The sequence below is a fragment of the Spermophilus citellus genome (assembly GCF_964194105.1).
Source record: "Spermophilus citellus genome assembly, chromosome: 11".
Classification (NCBI taxonomy): Eukaryota; Metazoa; Chordata; class Mammalia; order Rodentia; family Sciuridae; genus Spermophilus; species Spermophilus citellus.
The window spans coordinates 81,998,687-82,019,868 of NC_138192.1; the positions used below are offsets into that span (position 1 = coordinate 81,998,687).

Here is a 21,182-nt window from a genome sequence, read left to right on the forward strand (position 1 = left end):
CTTGGATAATATATGGCTGAAACGATAAAAGTATCTTGATCTATCTCAACTCTGACCAATTTCCTTCACTCCCATGCAATTCACGTGCTGCAGAAGATAAGGGGGACTCCTATTGCAGTCCCCAAATATCAACAAGAAGTTACCCCACAGGCACTGGGCTTTCCTACAGTTGATGTCCTTAAAGAAAGCTTAATAACAACAGAGAATGGTCCTTCCAGAGGTATCACAGGCTATTAGGGAGATAGTATCAATAAAAGTCATAGCATAATATTAAGAAGCAACTTGTGTAAAGTAATTCTATAAGGTATTAAAGAGAAGTGATGATAAATATTTTTAAAATCTGAAACTTATCATCAAGAAGATAAGCCAAATGAACTTAATGTAAGACACCTTAATGATAAAGATATCAAAATATATATATTCAAGAGTTGTACCAGGTTATAGGAAAAATGAAACATTTTCTCTGCTATTAAAATAGTTCCAACTTGGAAGAAGCATGGAGATTCCTCAGAAAACTTGGACTGGAACCATCATTTGACCCAGTTATCCCAGTCCTCAGCATGTACTCAAAGGACTTAAAATCAGCATACTATAGTGACATGGCAAAATCAATGTTTATAGCATCTCAATTCACAATAGCTAAACTATGGAACCAACCTAGGTGCCCTCTGACAGATGACTGGAGAAAGAAAATGTGATATATATATCCATATGGAATATTATTCAGCCATAAAGAAGAATGACATTATGGCACTTGCCATTTATGGATGAAATTGGAGACTATCATGCTAAGTGAAAGAAGCCAGTCCCCAAAATCAGAGGCTGAATGTTCTCTCTGATATGCAGATGATACTCATAATGGGGGGCGTGTGTGTGTGAAGGTCTAAATTGGACAGGGCACAGTGAGAATAAGGGGAGGGGGGATGGGAAAGACAGTAGAATGAATCAGACATAACTTTCATATGTTCATATGTGAATACACAACCTACTGTAACTCCACATCATGTATGACCACAAAAATGGGAAGTTATCTCCATGTATATATGATATGTTGAAAGACTTTCTACTGTTACGTATAACTAAAAAAAAATTTTTTTTTTAATTTTTAAAAAGATAGTTCCAATTTGGGAGATGAACTTTATACAATGTGGCAAATGATATAATGGAGTCACAAAAAAGGTTTAATTGGAGTAAGTGACTCACCTGCCTTAGAAATCCTAAGACTTCCTAAGATAAGTCTATCTGAGTCTCGGAAGATAAGTAGGAATCTGCTAGATAGAAAATGAGAAAAGCAATACTCCCAGTGATGGATGAAACAACGTGATGTTCTCAAGGAAACTGAAAACAACCATACAATTTAGTGGGAAAGTTAGAAAAGCATGAGACTCTGCAGAAGTGGATAAGAAAAGGTCTCTGGCCATTCCAGTAAGACTGTACTTCATCTGTAAAAAGACAAAGTCCCAGAAGGAGGTTTAACACCATTCTTGTACTCCATGCAGATTACTCCTGCATACCAGACTGAAGAAGAGCAAGACCAGCGGCACTTGAGATCTAAAATCTTGAACAAAAAATCGTGGGATTCAGCAACAACAGCACTTGAATATTTGACTAGGTATAAGTAATGAGGAAGATGAAGGATTTTAGGATAAATTCCAAGTTTTGTAGCTGACAGTAATTTTACCCTGAATAAGAAATTAAAAGCAAGGAGCAAGTTTTGGAGGAAAATGTTTCTCGAATTGGGTGTCAACATACTTTATATACAAACATAGATATGAAAAATTGTGGTATATTTGTGTAATAAGAATTGTAATGCAAAAAAAACCCCAAAGTACATGTATAAAGGCATGAATTGGCATAAACATACTCTATATACAAAGATATGAAAAACTGTACTCTATATGTAATAAGAATTGTAATGCATTCTGCTGCTCTGTATTTAAAAAATAAAATCAATAAAACTAAAAAAAATAGAAAATTGTTCTAATCTGAAGATAACAGGCTTGGAGGAGCACACAGAGTATCCCACTGCAGACATGGAGCAGGCGACCGGAACTGAGTCTGGAGCACAGGAGAGGGCTTGGAAAGAGCTACAACTATTCAACCACATCATATTTTTAAAAATCATTAAAGTAGTGAGATTTGCAGAGAGAGCAAATCAAGAAGAGAATTTGGCCTCAGAACAAGCCCTAGAAGCAGTGTTTAGTTACAGAACAAGAAATCTGAGAAGAAATTAACAAGAAACAGCGCCAGGAGGAGGACCATGGTTTAAGGAAGACACAGCTGTCAGGGAGTCTTGAAGAGAACCTATAAGTCAGCTGTGTCCAGTGCCATTCATAATCAAGCAGACCGGACTAAAAAATTCTCTGGATTTTTTTTTTTTTTTTTAAAGAGAGAGTGAGAGAGGAGAGAGGAGAGAGAGAGAGAGAGAGAGAGAATTTTTTTAATATTTATTTTTTAGTTCTCGGCGGACACAACATCTTTGTTGGTATGTGGTGCTGAGGATCGAACCCGGGCCGCACGCATGCCAGGCGAGCGCGCTACCGCTTGAGCCACATCCCCAGCCCAAATTCTCTGGATTTTGAACAAGATCAATGTTTATCACATATGGTCTTGTTGGTAACACCAATGAGAACAAAAGGAGTGAAGTGGAGGTCAGAAGTCAGGCTCAAGAGGATGAAAAGTAAGGTGGAGTTAGTAAGGAATGCAGTTTAGACCTGCAAACAACTTAGCTGTGAGGAAGAGCTTAATGCCAGAAGACAAAGGGAAGAAAGGAAGATGGACCTCTTCATTCAGTCATACCAGGAACATACTTCATTATATTCTAACAGGAGACAGTTGAGCATTTAAGTGAGGGGCAGGACTCAGAATAGAGAAAGGGAGTTAATGAAGACAGCAAATCAGAACCTAAAAGGCAGGATCCTTTCTCAGAGGATGGCTCTCCCTTTGTGGGGAGGAATCCGCAGATACAGGACAGGTGCAGAAGGAATTCCAGCCTCGTGACTGTCTACTTTTGTAGGGGAGAGTTTCTGTGAGGTTCTGTTGGTGACCTCAACATTTCTAAGTGTATAAGTTTTGATACAACCATGCTAGGTTATGTACGCTTGCCTATGTGATTCTGATCTTTCACTTTGCAATGGCTGTTGCAAATTATGTTTTCAAAGAATCCCTTGAATTCCTAGTCCTATATCAAAGTGAGCATCAACATTAGTCCACTGTGTCTAATCCCTTTACAGCAAACATGAGCACAAACAAGTGTGACATTTTATAAGAAACAGACATGAAGAATTAGATCAATACAGATGGCAAATTTAACAGCAACTCTAAACTAAAATGGAAATGTAAGTTTCTCCAAAAAGATTTTCTTATAGCAAAGCAAAGCAGAGTCCGAGGGTACAGAATGTTAAGCACTTTAGTATAACTCAAAATTTCACTATTAAGTAAAAGAGGAAAAGATACCTGGTAATTGAACAAATTGTCATTAATTTGTTAGTACAATTATATATAATAACTATTATATTCATCAAAAGCCTATTACATGCCTACTATATAACAGGTAAAAACCTTTAGTTTGTATGTAAAATATAAATTATACAATTTTTCATTTTAGTTAGTATGTTGTCTTGGTAAAATTAACATTAACAGTCAAACTTTGCCTTTGTTTCCTAAGCTGCATGTCTTCCATCACTCCTTGTATGTGGTCCACGTTTTCTTTATTTTCAATGGTTACATCCTTTCCATAGGCCCAGGACGCCTGATTGGAGATCTGATCCAGCAGACCTTGACCTTTTTCACGCAAACCTTGCAATCCCACATCTAAAATAAAAGTTATTAGATTTAATCTCTTAACTAAGGTGTTTTTCCCTCCCTCAAATAAATCCTCTCAGCAGATACTGCACTTGGAATCCAAGCATAAAATCTTTATATATTAAACCACATTGGGATGGAGTCCTCTGAACATCTCAAGGAATAAAATCCTTTTAAACGGAGAGCTCTCATACCAAATTCTCCCTAAAGGGAATGTTTAAAACACAAATCTCCATAGATAATAATTTCTTTTAAAAACTGAAAGCAGGAAGAAAGTATGTTAATTTCTATTTTTACAAATAAATTTTACTATTTTTTCCTGTTTCTTGTGTTCCTATTTTTAGGACAACAATGTAAATATTTTGCTTAAAAACAGTGTAAAATTTGTGAGATTTTAAGACACTCATATGGTGTATTATCAGTGTAAAGGGATGCCGAACTCTGTAAAGTCAAGTCCAACTTACGCACCACAGGAGCAACATTAGGATATATTTACAATACTCCAAGTCAGACATGTGTAGAGAAATTCTCTTCTTTTTTTTAAGGAAAAGTATGACTTAAGGAAACTACTGATATTTTAAAATAAATTTCATTTGGTGTATTGAACATATACTATGCATGTCATCTGTTAAACTAACAATTAGGCTACAAGCAAATAAAGTGTCAATACAAAAAATGTTTTTCTGAAACCAATTCCCTGAAGCTGTTTTCCACAATTAATTAATCTGATTTGATCACATGTCACCACTTTCTACACCTGCTTCCTCTGCTCCTTCCCTCAATGGACAGTCCCTTCCCATTTTCACATCTTGGCCTAGGAAAGTTCACTGCATTTCTTACTATGGAAACATTTAAAAGGTCCCGATGACAAAAGTAACGGAGCTTTCATTAAGAGCTAGCTTAATGAAATGGGACCACTCCCTCCTTAGAAACTAGGTAACCCTGACCATATTCCCAGGCAGAGAAACAAATGCACAGAACCAAACCAACTCTTTTTTCACAAGGTTAGGATATAGCAACAACAAAAATCATTGCATAAAACACAGTTCAGGGCATACAGAGTTTACCACAGAACACTTCACAACTAATTACAGTTTATGCATGCACTACAAATAACTTCACTGTTCCTAGGATATGCAAGATATAGCACCTGTAGTAAACAAAAAGGCCAAAGGCCCAATGAAGGGAGGAGTGCCTAATCACAATGAAAAGTAAAAATTTTCAGCAAAAATTAGACTCACTCAAGGGAATAAAACCCCTTTAATACTACTTTTTCCTGTGTTCCCTGCAAATAATAATTAGTTCAGTATAAGCTGACTTAATTGTGTAACCATGATAAAGATTTTTTTTTTTAAAAAGAACTCTTATGTTTCAGCATTTTTAAAATCTGCTTACCAACACTTTTCAGCTTCTCTTCAAGCAGTTTTAAAGTTTGCTGAATCGATGCTCCATCAGCTGGTGCTACATCTACGCACAACATCCCTAATAAGCCATCCAACTGCTGAGACAACTAAAGCAGAGGGACACCAAAGAGACAACCCTGATGTAATCAGCATCTAAAGTGTTTAATGATGAATGAGGTTTATCTAATGAGGTTATCACAATTACACTTGAAAACATTATGCTGTTAAGAGACAAGAACAAATAATCAGAGTACATGTTATCTAGAAGATGGAACACACAGATGCATGCACCAGAAAGACAAAGGAGAACATCCAGGTCAGCAGAGTGCAAAAAATTATGGACACTTCCATTTCCATCTATGTTAAAAAGCATACATTTTGAAGAACAGTCAAAAATGAAATATATCTACTGGTTTGGAATACTTTAGTTAGACAATCAAAGGTTTAATTGCATGCAGAATGACTTAGAATCATTTGTTAAATCAGAAAATTTTATCACGTTACCCCCACCAATAAATTACATTATTGTTCAAGGAAAATAATTAGAGCAGACATGCAAACCTGCAAAAATTATGTGTGGATTGTTCAGATTATCTGAGGAAAAGAGAAGCGATCAGAGTAGACACTTACATCTTGTGCAACACCATGGAATTCAAGAGCTGCTTGTAAGAGATTTTGCCTGAATTCCAGCTGACTGGCCTGCCGATAACAAACATCACTAAGTTGTTGCTGTAGTGACTTTAGTTCCACAAGATCTTCCTCATCCCCAGCATTCAAGAGTGCGGCAATTTGCTGATTAAGTTCCACATATACTGCAAACCATTCCTGTAATAGAGGTATCATAAAGTATGTTAAGGATCAAATTAGCTGCTGGAGGACACATTTTATCATTTCTCCAGACAAACTAAGTAACATACACCTGAACACTTTTAAAAGCAACACTGTTTAAGAGAGAATGTAAAATCCCCATCCTTCCCCACATCCTTCCATCATGATCCCTGGAGCTCACTGCCTGCCAATGGTAGTCTCCTGTATCCTCAGTCTGGCTTCTAAATGTTCCCTTCCTTCATATGCTCTAAAACCTGTTCACCCTCATAGTGCACAGTTACCTCTGCAGCCCCCTAAACTGGTTGCTATCTTTATTTCCACACCAACATACACAAGCCCAGACTCATTACTATTTCAAACTATTTTTCCCCCCTCTTGTCTGGAAAACCTGTGAAATGCAGGATGCTGGATTACGGCCTTCCAGCCTTTCCTGTGGTATCCCCTCATCCCCCTGGGGGTTCCTCTCTGCATTCCTCTCTGCGCCAGCCTTCTTGGTGATGGCCTCCATGTTCCCATGCACCAACACTCTGGACTCAGCTGCTCGACTGTTTCCCTCACTTCCACTACTGCATCCTCACCCCACCTCAGCTACCTACTCCACTGGCCCTAAAAGCCTGTCATCATGTACTGCTTACGAGGCAACTCTAAACTCTCACTTTTGTGAATTCCATTCTCTCATCAGATACTGACTCCAATGCCCTTTTTTTAGCCACACCCCCAGAGGTCCACTGATCTATTCTCCTTTCATGTCTGACACTGCAGCACCTGGCAGCCTCTCACCCTTGGTCAGAAGCTACAACCACCTCCCGGCATACAACCCTGGCCCACCACACCTGCCCTCCTTCCTTCCATCAAATTCACCTACTGAAACCTCAAACCTGGCTTATCTGCCTACTGTGTGCCTGTACCAGAGTGGCTGAACACAGCTAGGTAAAAACCACCACAGACATGCCCTGCATATCAACCGTCAACGATGGACCACACATGTGATGGTGGTTCTGTAAGACTACACAGCCTCGCGACATCATAGTTGTCCTAGTTCCTGTAAGTGCACTCTATGATGCTCACTCAGCATCAAAATCACCTAATGATGCATTTCTTAAAGTATGCTCCAATTAAGCGATACACGACAGTCTGTGCATATTTTTTTTTAAGTTATAGCTAAATAATCTCAAACAGAAGTTCAGTAATCCTTACAGGTTTCTCTAAGCAATTCACTTTCCCATTCTCGTGATTTTTTTTTTTTTTCACTCCTTAAGTCTCCAACTCCCTTTTACCTCTTTACTCTAGAAGAACTTCTTAATTCTCTGGATGCAATTAAAAGAGAACAATCTCATCTTCCCACCAACAAATCTACAACCTTCCCTCCTATAGCCCTGTGCTCTGCCTTCCCACTCTACAGAGGCCCTGCTCCTGAGGCCAACACTCCTCCAGAGCATGATACCCTCTCTTCTGCTGCCTGTGCACAACTCTGCTCTTGCAACTATCATCTCTTTCTCTCTGATCAATTCTTCTGTTTCAACTGGATTATTTCCATCAGCACATAAGCAAACTGTAACACCTATCCTGAATAAAATACACGCTTTAGGATCTATACATTTTAAAATTCTGTACTTTAAACCTCAAAAAACAAAAAAAAAAAAACTTTCCTTAAAAGATAACATTCTTTGTTTCATTCCCCATTCTTTTAAAATTCATTCTAAGTCAGGATTTAGTATTTCCCACTCTTCTAAAACTAATCTTGTCAAGTTACCAAAAAATTCCCAGAGCTTGAGTCTTCCACCAGCAAGACTTGCTGGTTCAACCTTGGGAGCCCAACACTTCCTACCACTTCTGCCACCTCCATTCCAAGAGCTCCAGTCTTCCATTTGTGCTGCTTGTCCCCCCTCTCTATCCTCCACCCGATAGCCAGTGATCTTTTCAAAACATAAATCAAGTTTTGTCTCAAAAACCTCTCCACTGATCTCATGTAACATTTAAAATAAACTTTAAGCTCCTGTTCATGGGTTAAAAAGACATTATTTATTTTGGCCCCTAACTTCCTCTCATTTTCTGTGACCCTCTGTCTTGCTCCCGGTACTCCAGCGATATCCACCTTCTCATTGTTCTTAGTCATATCCTGCTTTGGGGTGCTTCCATGCTATACCCTCTATCTAGAGGGCCCTTTGCTTGGATTACTCCATACCAACTTGAGGTTTCTGATTAAATGTCATTTCCTCAGAGGAGGCTTTCTTAAATGCCATACCTATAGTGCCTCTCTACTCCCTACCTCCCCAACATGATTATAATTCCATATGGTAATCCTGGGCGATAACCTAAGAGCCTAAAACAACCTGTGGCATATCATATGTGCTTGATTAATGTGCTGAATGAATGCATTAAGCACAGAAAACACTGTAGATTTGTTGGCATTGAATCATAGAGGAAACAGTGTATTATTCTGCCTCACATGGAATGTTTGGTTACCACAAGTAAGGAGGAGGGATGCTGCCCCATCTAACAGATAAGACTAGTGTTATGGATACATGTCCTGCAATGCACGGGCCGGCCCCTACAACAATTTTTTATCTGGCCTTAAGTGTTAGTGGTACAGAATTTAAGAAACCTGCTCCATTCAATGGTGATAGTAACACCTGCTATACTTACTTTATTAGTTGCTGTAAGAATTTCATCAAATAATATACATAAAATACTTGTAAAACTACAGTTATCACAATGATTAAGCAGACTGACAATTTAAAAAGTATAGAATATTACCTGAGAAAATTATCATTGTCATGGTCTCATATCTCATATCTTTAGTAATTAAAACTTAACTAAATGCTTTAAATAAAGATATCCAAATCTCTGAAGTAGTGGCAATGATTCTGAGAAAAGTAGTAAACTAAAGGATCAGAATTCCAGGATGGCACTTTTCAGTGAGAACTACTTACACTAGATCACCTGGGTGTTCATCAAAATACCCAAGTTCTTCCCTCAGCCTCTGAGTCTCTGGGGGTGGGGCCCTGGAAAATGCATTTTTAACAAGCACCTCTGATAATTTTTGACCATTAACGTTTAAGAACCACCACTGTGGAGCTGATTTTTGTCCTGGTTTGAAATCTTAAAATACATGTAAGTTCTAGCAACGTGACCAGGGATGTAAATACAATATAAAGACTAGTATGTCTCAATAAATTAATGCCTAGAATTGGAGTTACTGATGTTACTGATTGAATATGTCATAAATAAATGGCAAACTCTATACCTCTGTGGGACTGAGGGGGGGGGGTCTGGCTTACATATATGTATATGTTTAAAATTAGTCAAAATGTTTCTTCCTAAAAATAGAATGTATATAACCTTAGGTAAACAGCTGCATTCAATTTACTATGGCCATTCTTGTACTCTGTTCATACACATTTACTGTGTTGAAATTTATTAATTTATAGCAAAATAAAAATTCAACACCAAGATTTGGGGTTTGGATTAAGATGATAAGTAGGGGGCTGGGGATGTGGCTCAAGCGGTAGCGCACTTGCCTGGCATGCGCGGGCGCTGGGTTCGATCCTCAGCACCAATTAAAAATAAAATAAAGATGTTGTGTCCACCGAAAACTAAACAATAAATATTAAAAAATTCTTCCTCTCTCTCTCTCTTTAAAAAAAAAAAAAAGATGATAAGTAGGGAAAGCATTTGAATGTTAGAACATGAACAGCCAGGACTGACACTATGATTGTGGTTGAGCCAGTGTCAATACATAGTTGGTGAAATGATCATTTGCACTTTGCACTTTAAACCAAGAACAGGAATCCCAGTCTGGGAGGAAAGAAATACTGCCAACCCAGGCTATGTTATACACTTAGAATATATACTGAGGACAAAGAGGTCTTGATGTGTCAAGTAAACCTGCTCCATTACCATCTATTAGGCTCCACACACCAGCACGGGGCCCTTTGGAGGCAGAAGTCAGTACTGTGGAAGGTGGGACAGTGACAGAATGCAGAGGCAGCTTCAGAAATGCATGCTTCTACACTCTCCTGCTATGCATTTTTTTTGTGTGTGTGCCAGGGACTGAACTCAGAGGCACTGTAACGTATCCCCAGCCCTATTTTGTATTTTATTTAGAGACAGGTTCTCACCGAGTTGCTTAGCACCTAGCTATTGCTGAGGCTGGCTTTGAACTTGTGATCCTTCTGTCTCAGCCTCTGAGATTACAGACGTGTACCACAGCACCGGCATGTGCTCTTCCCAACACACTCCTACCCTACCCAAAGGTAAAAGTACATTTACCATTGTAGTCAAATATTTTGAGATTTATAAACAGACTCTACAATCACTTCTATTCACTTTGATATTTTTTCTTGGGTTGTATTGAAAAACCAAGCAAACTTCTAATTCACGGTCCTTCACAAATAACTACAAATCAGGAGGATTTTCATTTTTCTCTATTAGTGCTGAATATCCTAATAAATTTGAGTTGATAGCTTTATTTCTGCATTACTCTTTCATGTGGAATGGAAAACATAATACTTGACATGGTACTTCAATACAAAATGGTCTATTAAAGTTTTCCAAATTCTACCCTTGTTAACTATCAATACTAGAAATTTCCTAAGACCTGAACAATTCCAGTAAATACTTGAAGCTGTTGTTTTACTAATAGAGAAAAGAAGTATTAGAATATCTTAAACATCATATACTAACATATTCATCTAGCACCAACCAACCTAGTCTTTTTTTTTTTCAAATTTTTTAAACTTACATATGACAGTAGAATGCATTACAATTCTAAGGTGACAATGAATGCAGTGCCACCTACTGGCTAACACAATGCAATTATCTTTTCTTAAACCTTTTAAAGAATGGAAAAATTTTTTAATCTATTCAAAAGTGGAAAGAATAGCATAATGAAGCCCCATGTGCAATCTAGCTTCAATAATTACCCACTTGTGGTCAATCCTGTTTCAACTATATTCCCATTCAATATGTCCCGACCCTCCAATTTTCCAATATCCCAAATATCACACATGATTTAAGGAAACAAAATCCACAATAAATCAAGAGTATATTTTTTCCTCTGGGGTCCAGATCTATGAATACAGATGTCAAAATATGTGCATGGGCCTGGGGTTGTGGCTCAGTGGTAGAGTTCTCGCCCAGCAAATGTGAAGCCCTGGGATCGACCCTTAGCATCACATAAAAATAAACAAATAAAATAAATGTACTGTGTCCAACTACAACGAAAAAAATAAATATTCTAAAAAATGTGTATGTGTGTCCTCAAATAGCAAGAGAATATACATACATACATACATACATTGTATCTTAAGCATATTCATACAATTTAGTAGCTTTCCCTAAGAGAGAGAGTGAAGGGATCCTATCTAGATATCAGGATGTCTATGTTTTTAACCTAGTCTAGCAACTTATTGATTTAAAAAAATAGTCTGTTTCTTCATCTATAAAATAAGAAAGGGATATTTTAATTTATAAGGTCCTTTCCAATATAAAAGTTATGTATATCTTTTCCACATTATAAGTAAACTTAAGCACATGAAAAGAGATACCCATACGTAATTTATTTTTTAAGCTGATTTAAAAAATTCATATAAAAGTATATATAAACAAACATTTAAACACAGGGGTCTCTATGTATGTCAATGGTAATTTCACCCACACAACATACAATATAAAATGTAATTCCAATACTTTTTGTGAATTTATACATGATATATGTAGAATCCAATTTCTAACTATAACTCTCTTGGTAGCTTTTAAAAATAATAAATATATATATAAACCCTATCTTTGGGCTCCTCAAGTATCATGTTTCCTTACTAAGAGGACTTTCGGAACACTTGGTGACTAAATTCTCTTACATAAAACCTTATATTCTATGCAAATACTGCTTTCAAAAATTTACAGGGAAACAAATCAAATAAACCATCTATACTACAGTAACATGTAATCAAATAAATCATAATCCATGTAAAAAATATCAATAGTATAATGGTATTTTAAAAGCCTAAGAGAGGGCTGGGGCTGTAGCTCAGTGGCAGAGCACTTGCCTAGTATATGTGAGGCACTGAGTTCAATCCTCAGCACCACATAAGAATAAATAAATAAAAGTATTATGTCCATACAATAAAAAATATTTTTTAAAGTATAAGATAATTAAAAGATCATAACTTCAGGAACAGGGTTTATAAATTAAATATAAATTATTCTAATTTTTTACTATAAAACAAAGAACCATATTGGAACCTGTGAAATGGATAAACTATATGGGATTTTTTTTTTTTTTAGTTATAAATGGACACAATACCTTTATTTTATTTATTTATTTTATGTGGTGCTGAGGATCAAACTCAGTGCCTCTCATGGGCTAGGCAAGTGTTCTACCACTGAGTCACCACCCCAGCCCCAGGATTTCATTTTTTCAAGTCCCTTACAAGTACTAATTAGAAATTTTAGACTACCTATGTACCATCTTTATATGATTTCCAAATCTTGTGATAGCTCTTTCTACATATTATTGTCTCAGCTAGACTACAACTCCTTTAGGCTACGTTATGTAGATTATCGGCCAGTGCCACTGACAGTTAAGCCTGACTGGGAGAGGGGGAAAAAAAAACCTAATTGGAGAAAGATTACTAAAAAAAAGCAATATGAGGAAAGTAAACAGAATGTATCTCCTTAAAAATAAAATGATTATTAGATATCATTAAAATATAGCTCTTATAAAGATGAGATTTATTCAAATTTATTTGCAAAGAGTATTATTTATTCTTTAACCATACTTAGTTAAAATATATATTTCTTAACTGTTCAACTTTTATTACCACTTCAAGTAGAGGAATTGCTGGGTAAAGAAATACACTGTGAAAATATAATGTTCCAATGACCCTTCAAACTCACCTGTTCCAGAGTTTAACACTATTACTGATCGATTTTTGAAGATGGATAGACCAAGGAGATAGAATTTAATGGATCAAATTTTATATTTCCAATTTTGTATTCAGTCTATTTAAAATTACCATAAAAAGTAATATGGCTTCAGGGAGGGGGGATGAACTACCTAATCTACAAACTATATGACTACTTTCTCCACATAGAGAACTAACTATAACCAAGCATGAGCTTAATAAACATCTGTTTCTTCCACATAGCAAGTTGTTGCATTTTAAATTCTCTTGAACAATTTTATCTATAATCTGAATAAGGATTGATTTATTTCCCAATCTATACCTGTGATCTGTCTAATTATCCCCTTCACAATTACAAATGTGACCCCTAAATGCACAGAGAATGGAAGATACTCTGCCTCCTCTGTACTCCCTCTCCATCAGCTGTGTGTAAGGCCGCAGTCCTGGTGGTATTCCCAGCATTTAGTTGTACAGCATGCTCTCAAAGAAGTAGGGAAGGGCCTTCCTCTAGGATTTTAAGAACAGACTTTTCTATTGGAGGGACTAGTGATGAAGGCTCTATTTTTGTACTCTTTTTTTTTTCCATCACTGTAGCTTTTAAAATTTCATCTACACTGTGTTAGAGAAGTAACAATATAATGAAACTACATTGCAGGTAAAACCTAAACCAACCTTCGAATTAACATACACTAAGTGGTCAAAATGAAAACTTATAACCTCTAAGGATTCAATAAACTGTATTCTAGGCCCCTATACAAAGTTAACAGCAGCTTAGCACTTAGTACCACCTATGCTAATTATGCACAAGAATAACTGCACTGTAAATTGCAGAGGAAAAAGCCTCTCACACTGTGCTGGCTCTCAATCTCTTCATGCTTCTGCTGTAGGGCCTGGGAAGCCCTAATAGAGTCACCAATCCCCCACTGGGCTCTCAGTTGTTCCGATCCAGGTCCTTCCAGCCAGTTTACAACCTGTAAATGAAAGTTGAGATGAAATTTTAGAATAATCAAAGGCTTTTCAAATTTTCAGTCTAACTGGTTTTCTCTCCCCCAAATTCCTTAAGTATTTTAAACTGAAATTCTTTAAGTTCTACTACATAAGTAATAAACATTTCTTTCGGAATTACACAGTTATAATATGACATTTCCAAAATTTACACTTTGAAAGATGTACACTGTAGCCTTAGGCTTTCAGTTATCTGATCATGTGTCTAGCTAAAAAGAAATCTGGAATGGTTCTATAAAAGAGGATTAAAAATTAACTTATGATAAGACAATCAGAAAACTACAGAATTTAGAGTTGAAAGGGAAATCAGAACTGACATTGGTCAAGGTTATCTAACACTTAAGAAAATTGAGTTTCAGGGAGACTAAATGACTTCCCCAAGGTAACATAACCCATTACTAAGAAAAAAAAAAAAAAAAATAGGACTAAAACCTGTGTGATCTGGTCTAATGTTCTTCCCTAAGCACTGAAAAAAAAAAATTGGATGAACTAACAAAAGGTAAAATACTACTTTCTCATTTTGAAAAGAAAATTTAAAACTAACTACAGAATTATAATACCTTTTAGGTGCTTTCTTAGGATCAACTAAACATTCAGACCCATAAGAAATCCCACCAGCTCCAGTCCACCCAGGATAGAGGGGAAGGCGTATAGCTATAGTTGATCCTGGGTGGCACTTTAGGAGTTCCTCTTCTCCCAAGTCCCTTTTCTGTCCACATGGGAGAGACACAGGAGTCACTCCAGCATGAAAAGTTCATATCCCTCAGGGCCACACACATTATGAGTGTCAACTGAATTCATGGATGTCCCCAGTTCTGCCTTCCATCAAATAGTATAGTTCTCCCAGTTCCAGAACTGGGGTAATTTTTACTATAAGCAATACCACCTGATAACATAGGTGACATTTCAATTTTTATCAGGTTCTCGGGAGAGCAGAGCTAGACAGTTAGGCAAAGAACAAATACTCAGCAGACAGAGTGAAAGTTTTGTTAAGTCTTCACACACAATCATCCCATGAAGGAATTTTAACCAAAGAAAACACTACTGCCGAAATTTACCTGTTGCTACATTAGAATAAGAAATTCAAAATTATATGTAATGTTTAGATTTATGCCTTAAATCTAAACTTATGATAGCTCCCAAGGAGTGAAGACAGTTTACTATGAGGGTCTGCATGGACAGGCTTGCCTTAGAACTATGTCAACACAGCCAGTAGCCCCACAGTGCACTCTATCTATCACCAGCTTTACATTGTCTCGTTTTTAAACCTAACAGTACACACATCTTTATTTTTTATAATTACATAAAAGGACATCATAAAAAACAATCATGTGTATTTTCTTCCATTAATTTTTCCACACAGTTTTCATAAACTACTCCAGACTGGGTTGCTACAGTCAGTTCTCAGAGTGTAAGTTCTATCCTGTATTTTTCACTTATCATTAAACTATCATACTCTAATGAGTTTCCAAGTGGCTACAGTTATTACAATTTTCAGTGATTTCAAGAGTCTCTTTTTTAAGAATATCAACCTATTTGCTTGTCTGCCTGCCTCTCTCCCATCTAATCAACCAGCCAGCCAGCCACTCAACCAACCAATATTAGACACTAAGAAATATGGTACCTTAAATAACCATTATATCTACTACATTCTTATTGTTGGACATTTAAAGTGTTTCCACTCTACATCAATTCTAAGCAATGTGATTAAAAAAAAATAGATAGCAATTACATATGGTATTTTCTCTAATTCTGTATCATTTTCCTATGACAGGTTTCTGATATAGAACTTCTTGCATTCAATGACAACAAAATAATAAAAAAAAAACCTCAAAAACAAGAGTCAAAGGATAGAACTGTTGACTCACTAGAATAGCCCTAAGTAGTGGAAATTTCTCTTGGTTAAACTATATTTTCAGAGTGCCAAATTCATAGGCAAGCTATCCTCAGATGCTCTTTAGAATGCAAATGTTGGCTTGTCCTTCAACATCTCCATTTTTTCTTTTTCAACCTTTCGTATGTGCTGTCTTCAGAAGGGCATGGTACTAACATCCTGTGTCTCTCTATTAGCCTGTCATATCACTCTTTCACAAAAGAGACAGGTGAACAGTTTGGTATTAGAGAGGCACTACACATGAATCTAAATGCTGAATTCTGGCTTTGCTCCCACTAGTCCAAAAACTTTTGTTCCTCACCTTATAAATGATGTTAGTGTTGCCCACCTTACACGGTTATACCAGTCATTGTATGTAAGATACTCAGCACTCAGCGCAGTAGACACTAATAGCTGCCAGCCTCTGCTTTTCCCAGGTTTTCTGTAGCCTAGCTTCTTGTTTTTCTCACATCTGCATTTTCCAATCAGATCCCTGGGTTCTCAAGGAAGTCCCTGAACTAACTACGGTATCCAACACTTTAAAATATGGAAATAAAAAAAGAGTAAGCTTTAAGGAAGCTTTTTTTTTAAACAATTTTCCATTTTCCTTTTTTTTTTAATCAGTAATCCTATTCTTTTTTTTTATTGGTTGTTCACAACATTACAAAGCTCTTGACATATCATATTTCATACATTAGAATCAATCCATTTTCCTTTTGATCATAAGTTATTTCTCATTTATCACTACATGTTTGAGCATGGATATGGACACACTGAGATAAAATGAGATGAAGTGAATTTAGGTATTTTAAATAATTATTTCACTAGAAATATCTAAATTCTAAAAGTAATGAAGGCATTTAAGATTTTTTAACTCATTAGTAATAAATTATTAACACCAAACATGTAAACTTTGATTTTAGAATACTCTAGAAATTAAAAAAGCAAGTTAATATAACTTGGGAAAAAATATATTAGGGAAAAAAATGACGTTAGGGATTGAATGTGTTGGAAACTTAGTCCCCAATGAAATGGCGTTGAGAGGCAGGAACTTGAAGGGGTGGTTAGGTCATGAAGGTTCTGTCCTTATGAATGGATTCATGTCATTATCCCGAGAGTAGGTGTGTTACAGAGGCAAGTGTGGCTGGCTGACTCCTGCACATGTGTTCTTTTTCTTTTTCATCCCACACTCACGCTCTGCTGCCTTTATACCTCCTACAGTAGGATGATGCATCAAAAAGACCCTGCCAGAAGCAACTCTCAACCTTGGACTTTCCAGCCTTCAGAAGTGTGAGAAATAAATCTGTCCTTTATAATGATTTAGTTTCAGGTATTGTTATAGCAGCACAAAAAGGACTTAAGACAGAATGAAAGTTCGAAGAAACACAAACTTAAAAGTAAATCTTAAGTATACTTAACAAAGACATCTTGGCACAAAAACCCTGTTACATAGTCAAGTACCCATATAATTTCCCTTAGTATTCATCATCAGTAATGTAGACCCAGTAAATGGGTGACTATTTCTAATAAAAATAATGCAAATTGAGGTGGATGCCCCAGTAAACAAGTTTATTTAAATGCATTAATGATGGTAGCTTGCCAAACAACTATTATATAAAACTTAATTTCAAACACAACTTCTTGCTCAATCTGAATATTAATTTACTGTAAAAAACAGTTCTGTATCCAATCCATAACAATGTGACCCCTGGAGTGGTTACATTTATATGCAGAGTATAACCTTGGAGATGTGTTCTTAAAATCTACCATGACAAATATTTGCACAGGCCAAAAATGTGACTATCCACTATTCTTTCATGGCCAGGCTGATTTCTAAAGAGTGCATGAGAGAATATCTGGAAGTATGTAAGGTCAAACCAGCCAAAAGGATGTGTCAAGCAAATGTTAAGGATTTGTCCCACAAAAAGGGCATGGGGTCTGAGAATACAGCCTCTAGCTACACACTTATGCAGCTCAGAGTGTATCTAATTTTGCATCTACAGTTCCTCTCTACACAGAAGAAAAGCACATGAATGATTCTAGAAATAACATTTGCAGTGCTGGTAGTAATTACTGCCATAATAAATAATGGGAATAACAATAGCACATTTCAGTGAAGTGGCATTGTCTTCCAGACAAAAGCATGTGAAATATAATTTTTAACTGCCATAGCAGCAGCAGTATGAAAAACTCTTGCATACTACATGAAGTCTGATGATGCCACTTTGAACTGTGGGGAATAAGTGCTGATAACTATCACATTACTACCTAACACCTAGTTTATCAGAGTTATGGATTCCTCTTGAATAATGTTTTTAGCGATAAGCTACTGAACAAAGAAATCTGAAATAATTCAATTTTTACGAATTTAACATAAACAAAGATATTCAATTTAATGGTGACCTTTATATAAACAAAAAATTTTTACATTTTCCCCAAATTTGCAAGTCAGGAGATGGTATAGCTCATACCATGTGATCAGCATATCATCAATTATACAGTTAAATTTTGGGACTGGGTATGTGGCTCAAGTGGTAGTGCGCTCGCCTGGCATGCGTGCGGCCAGAGTTCGATCCTCAGCACCACATACAAAGATGTTGTGTCCACCGAAAACTAAGTAATAAATATTAAAATTCTCTCTCTCTCTCTCTCTTAAAAAAAAAAAATTACGTAACCATTTTGGCGAGGGGGAAAAAAAATCTTTCCTTAAGTTGACATCTATGAAAACAAGAATATAGGAAAACACTGCATAGTGACCACTAATGTTCCAATTGATTGACTGGTGCAGCCAGTTTGGAAAGCAGTATGGAGATTCCTTGGAAATCTGGGAATGGAACCACCATTTGACCCAGCAATTCCTCTTCTGGGACTATACCCAAAGGACCTAAAAACAGCATACTACAGTGACACAGCCACATCAATGTTTATAGTGGCACAATTCACAATAGCTAGACTATGGAGCCAACCTAGATGTCCTTCAGTGGATGAATGGATAAAAAAAAATGTGGCACTTATACACAATGGAATATGACTCAGCACTAAAAAAGAACAAAATCATGGCATTTGCAGGTAAATGGATGGCGTTGAGAAGATTATGCTAAGTGAAGTTAGCCAATCCCAAAAAAACAAATGCTGAATGTTTTCTCTGATATAAGGGGGGGTGACTCAAAGTGGGGTAGGGAGGGAGAGCATAGAAGGAAGATTATTTCTAGATAGGGAAGAGGGGTGGGAGGGAAAGGGAGGGAGAAGGGGAAATAGCAAGGATGGTGGGATGTGATGGTCATCATTATACAAAATACATGTATGAAGATTTGAATTTGGTGTCAACGTACCTTATATACAGAGATATGAAAAATTGTGGTATATATGTATATTAAGAATTGTAATGCAAAAATAAAGAGAGTACATGTATAATGGCATAATTTAGCATGAAATACTTTATATACAGAGTCACAAAAAATTGTGCTGTATACGAGTAATAATAAATGTAATGCATTCCACTGTTGTCATGTATTTAAAAAGTAAATTAAAAAAATAAAAAGAAATTCATTCTTTAACAGAAGTTTAATTTTTTTAAATAATAATCTTGTTACCATTATTACTATTATCATAAATATCACCATCATTATTTCCCTTCTCCAATTGCTTTATCCAATTAAGCTGGCCCATCATTTCAAAAATGTGCTTGCTAACACATTAACTCCTGTGTCCTTGACTTTCTGTCATGGCCATTTGTTCCACTTTACCAAAGCACAAATGTTGGATGAGTCCTATCACCTGTGTTCTCTGCCTATAGCAATGTCTAGAATAAATATCCAGCGGTAAACACTTTACAAAGACTATCTTTTTTAAATCCCACAACAGTCTTATTAAATAGCTATTATAGTCAATGATGATATTATTGTTATTCTCTGTTGACTAAAGAGAAAACTAGGGCATGGAACATTCTTCCCAAGGTGAAGGTGTTTAAAAGTAGAAGAGGGTAGACCCAGGTAACATGGGTTCAAAATCTGAGTTTTATACCATTATGCTATTTCTTCTTTGTAGTTTTCAAAGATAATCTCAAACTAATTAGCCAAAGTTTACTTGAATTAATAGGAACCATTCTTTAATTTTCAAATGAGAACACAGAAAAAGTTGCATAAATTAAAGTATCCCCAGAAATCAAGTTTATATGTGGTTATCCATGGCCTCAAGCCTTAATTTTTGCCTGGAATTCAACATTTTCATGATCCTTCCTTCCTTTCAACTGTTTTTTCCTATGACATCCTGATACTCTAGTTCAGAGGTCGGCAAACTGTAGCTTGCAGGCCAATTCTGCCCCACCACCTGTTTTTGTACATAAAGTTTTATTGGGGAAAGGCCCTGTACCTTCATTTACACAATACTATGTCTATTCTTGCAGGATGATGGCAGAGCTAAGCGGCTGTAACTACAGCAAAGACTGTCTGGTCACAAAGCCTAAATCTTAATCCCTTTACAGAAAAAGTCCACTAACAACTGCAGTAAATATCGAGAGTAGAAACTAGTTCAATAGAAATAAAAACAGCTACTATTAGTTGAATACTGGGTTCTTCCCCAAACACTAGACTTTTAAAAGAGCTGTTATTATCCGTATTTCAATTAGTGAAAAAAGGAAGACAAGAAGTGGGTAAAGAAAGTAGACAGATAGAGCAAGTCTTAGGTATGGGATGGAGACTACCTTTCTGACCATGCTGTATGGTGAAAAGGCCATCAATCCCCTCTGTGCCAATTGCTTCCCTTTTTCCTAGCAAGGCTTAGGATTTCATGCAGCTGTTTACTCATGCTATTCTTCATCCTCCACAGAATGCAAGTCTTTTTTTTTTTTTTTTTTAGTTGTCAATGGACCTTTATTTATTTATGTGGTGCTGAGAATCGAACCCAGTGCCTCACACATGCTAAGCAGGTGCTCTACCACTGAGCTACAGCCCAAAATGCCAGTTGTTCAAAGCCATCACTGCAGAATAAAATCTTATATATTCTTGGAGACAAGCTTAAGGTTTTTTTTCCCCACTAACTCTTCCCAGATTGCCCAGAGCCAGAGAAATAATCCCTTCTATAAATGCCCATGGCACGGCACTTCAGCCATGTCCTGTGACATTTCACATTTTTGCCCCTTAAACATTAACAGCAAAAACCAAGTCTACCTTCATGTCCTATATAATGTCTAGCACGATCCCCTCTATTTAATAAGCACTTAATAAATATTTACCTAATTAATTTAGATAAAAAACTGGGACATTTCTAATTTGCATTTTTAAGTTAAATATTTAAAGATTTTATTTTCTTAATTACAAAACAGACAAAAATCCAATGTAATCAAAATAACATAAATGTCTT

At 36.4% G+C, this 21,182-nt stretch overlaps 1 protein-coding gene across 9 annotated transcripts in view; it reads right to left on the reverse strand.

Moving 5' to 3' along the window:
* Positions 1-21,182, reverse strand: part of SESTD1 (SEC14 and spectrin domain containing 1) — a 127,077-nt gene that overhangs the window by 10,837 nt on the left and 95,058 nt on the right. For all 9 annotated transcript variants that reach the window (XM_081261926.1, XM_081261929.1, XM_081261933.1 and 6 more), the window contains 4 exons: positions 13,792-13,914; positions 5,838-6,032; positions 5,200-5,314; positions 3,654-3,813 (listed from right to left, as the gene is read on the reverse strand). In XM_081261926.1, the coding sequence (XP_081118052.1) occupies positions 3,654-3,813; positions 5,200-5,314; positions 5,838-6,032; positions 13,792-13,914 (593 nt within the window). The remainder of the gene's footprint in view (positions 1-3,653; positions 3,814-5,199; positions 5,315-5,837; positions 6,033-13,791; positions 13,915-21,182) is intronic.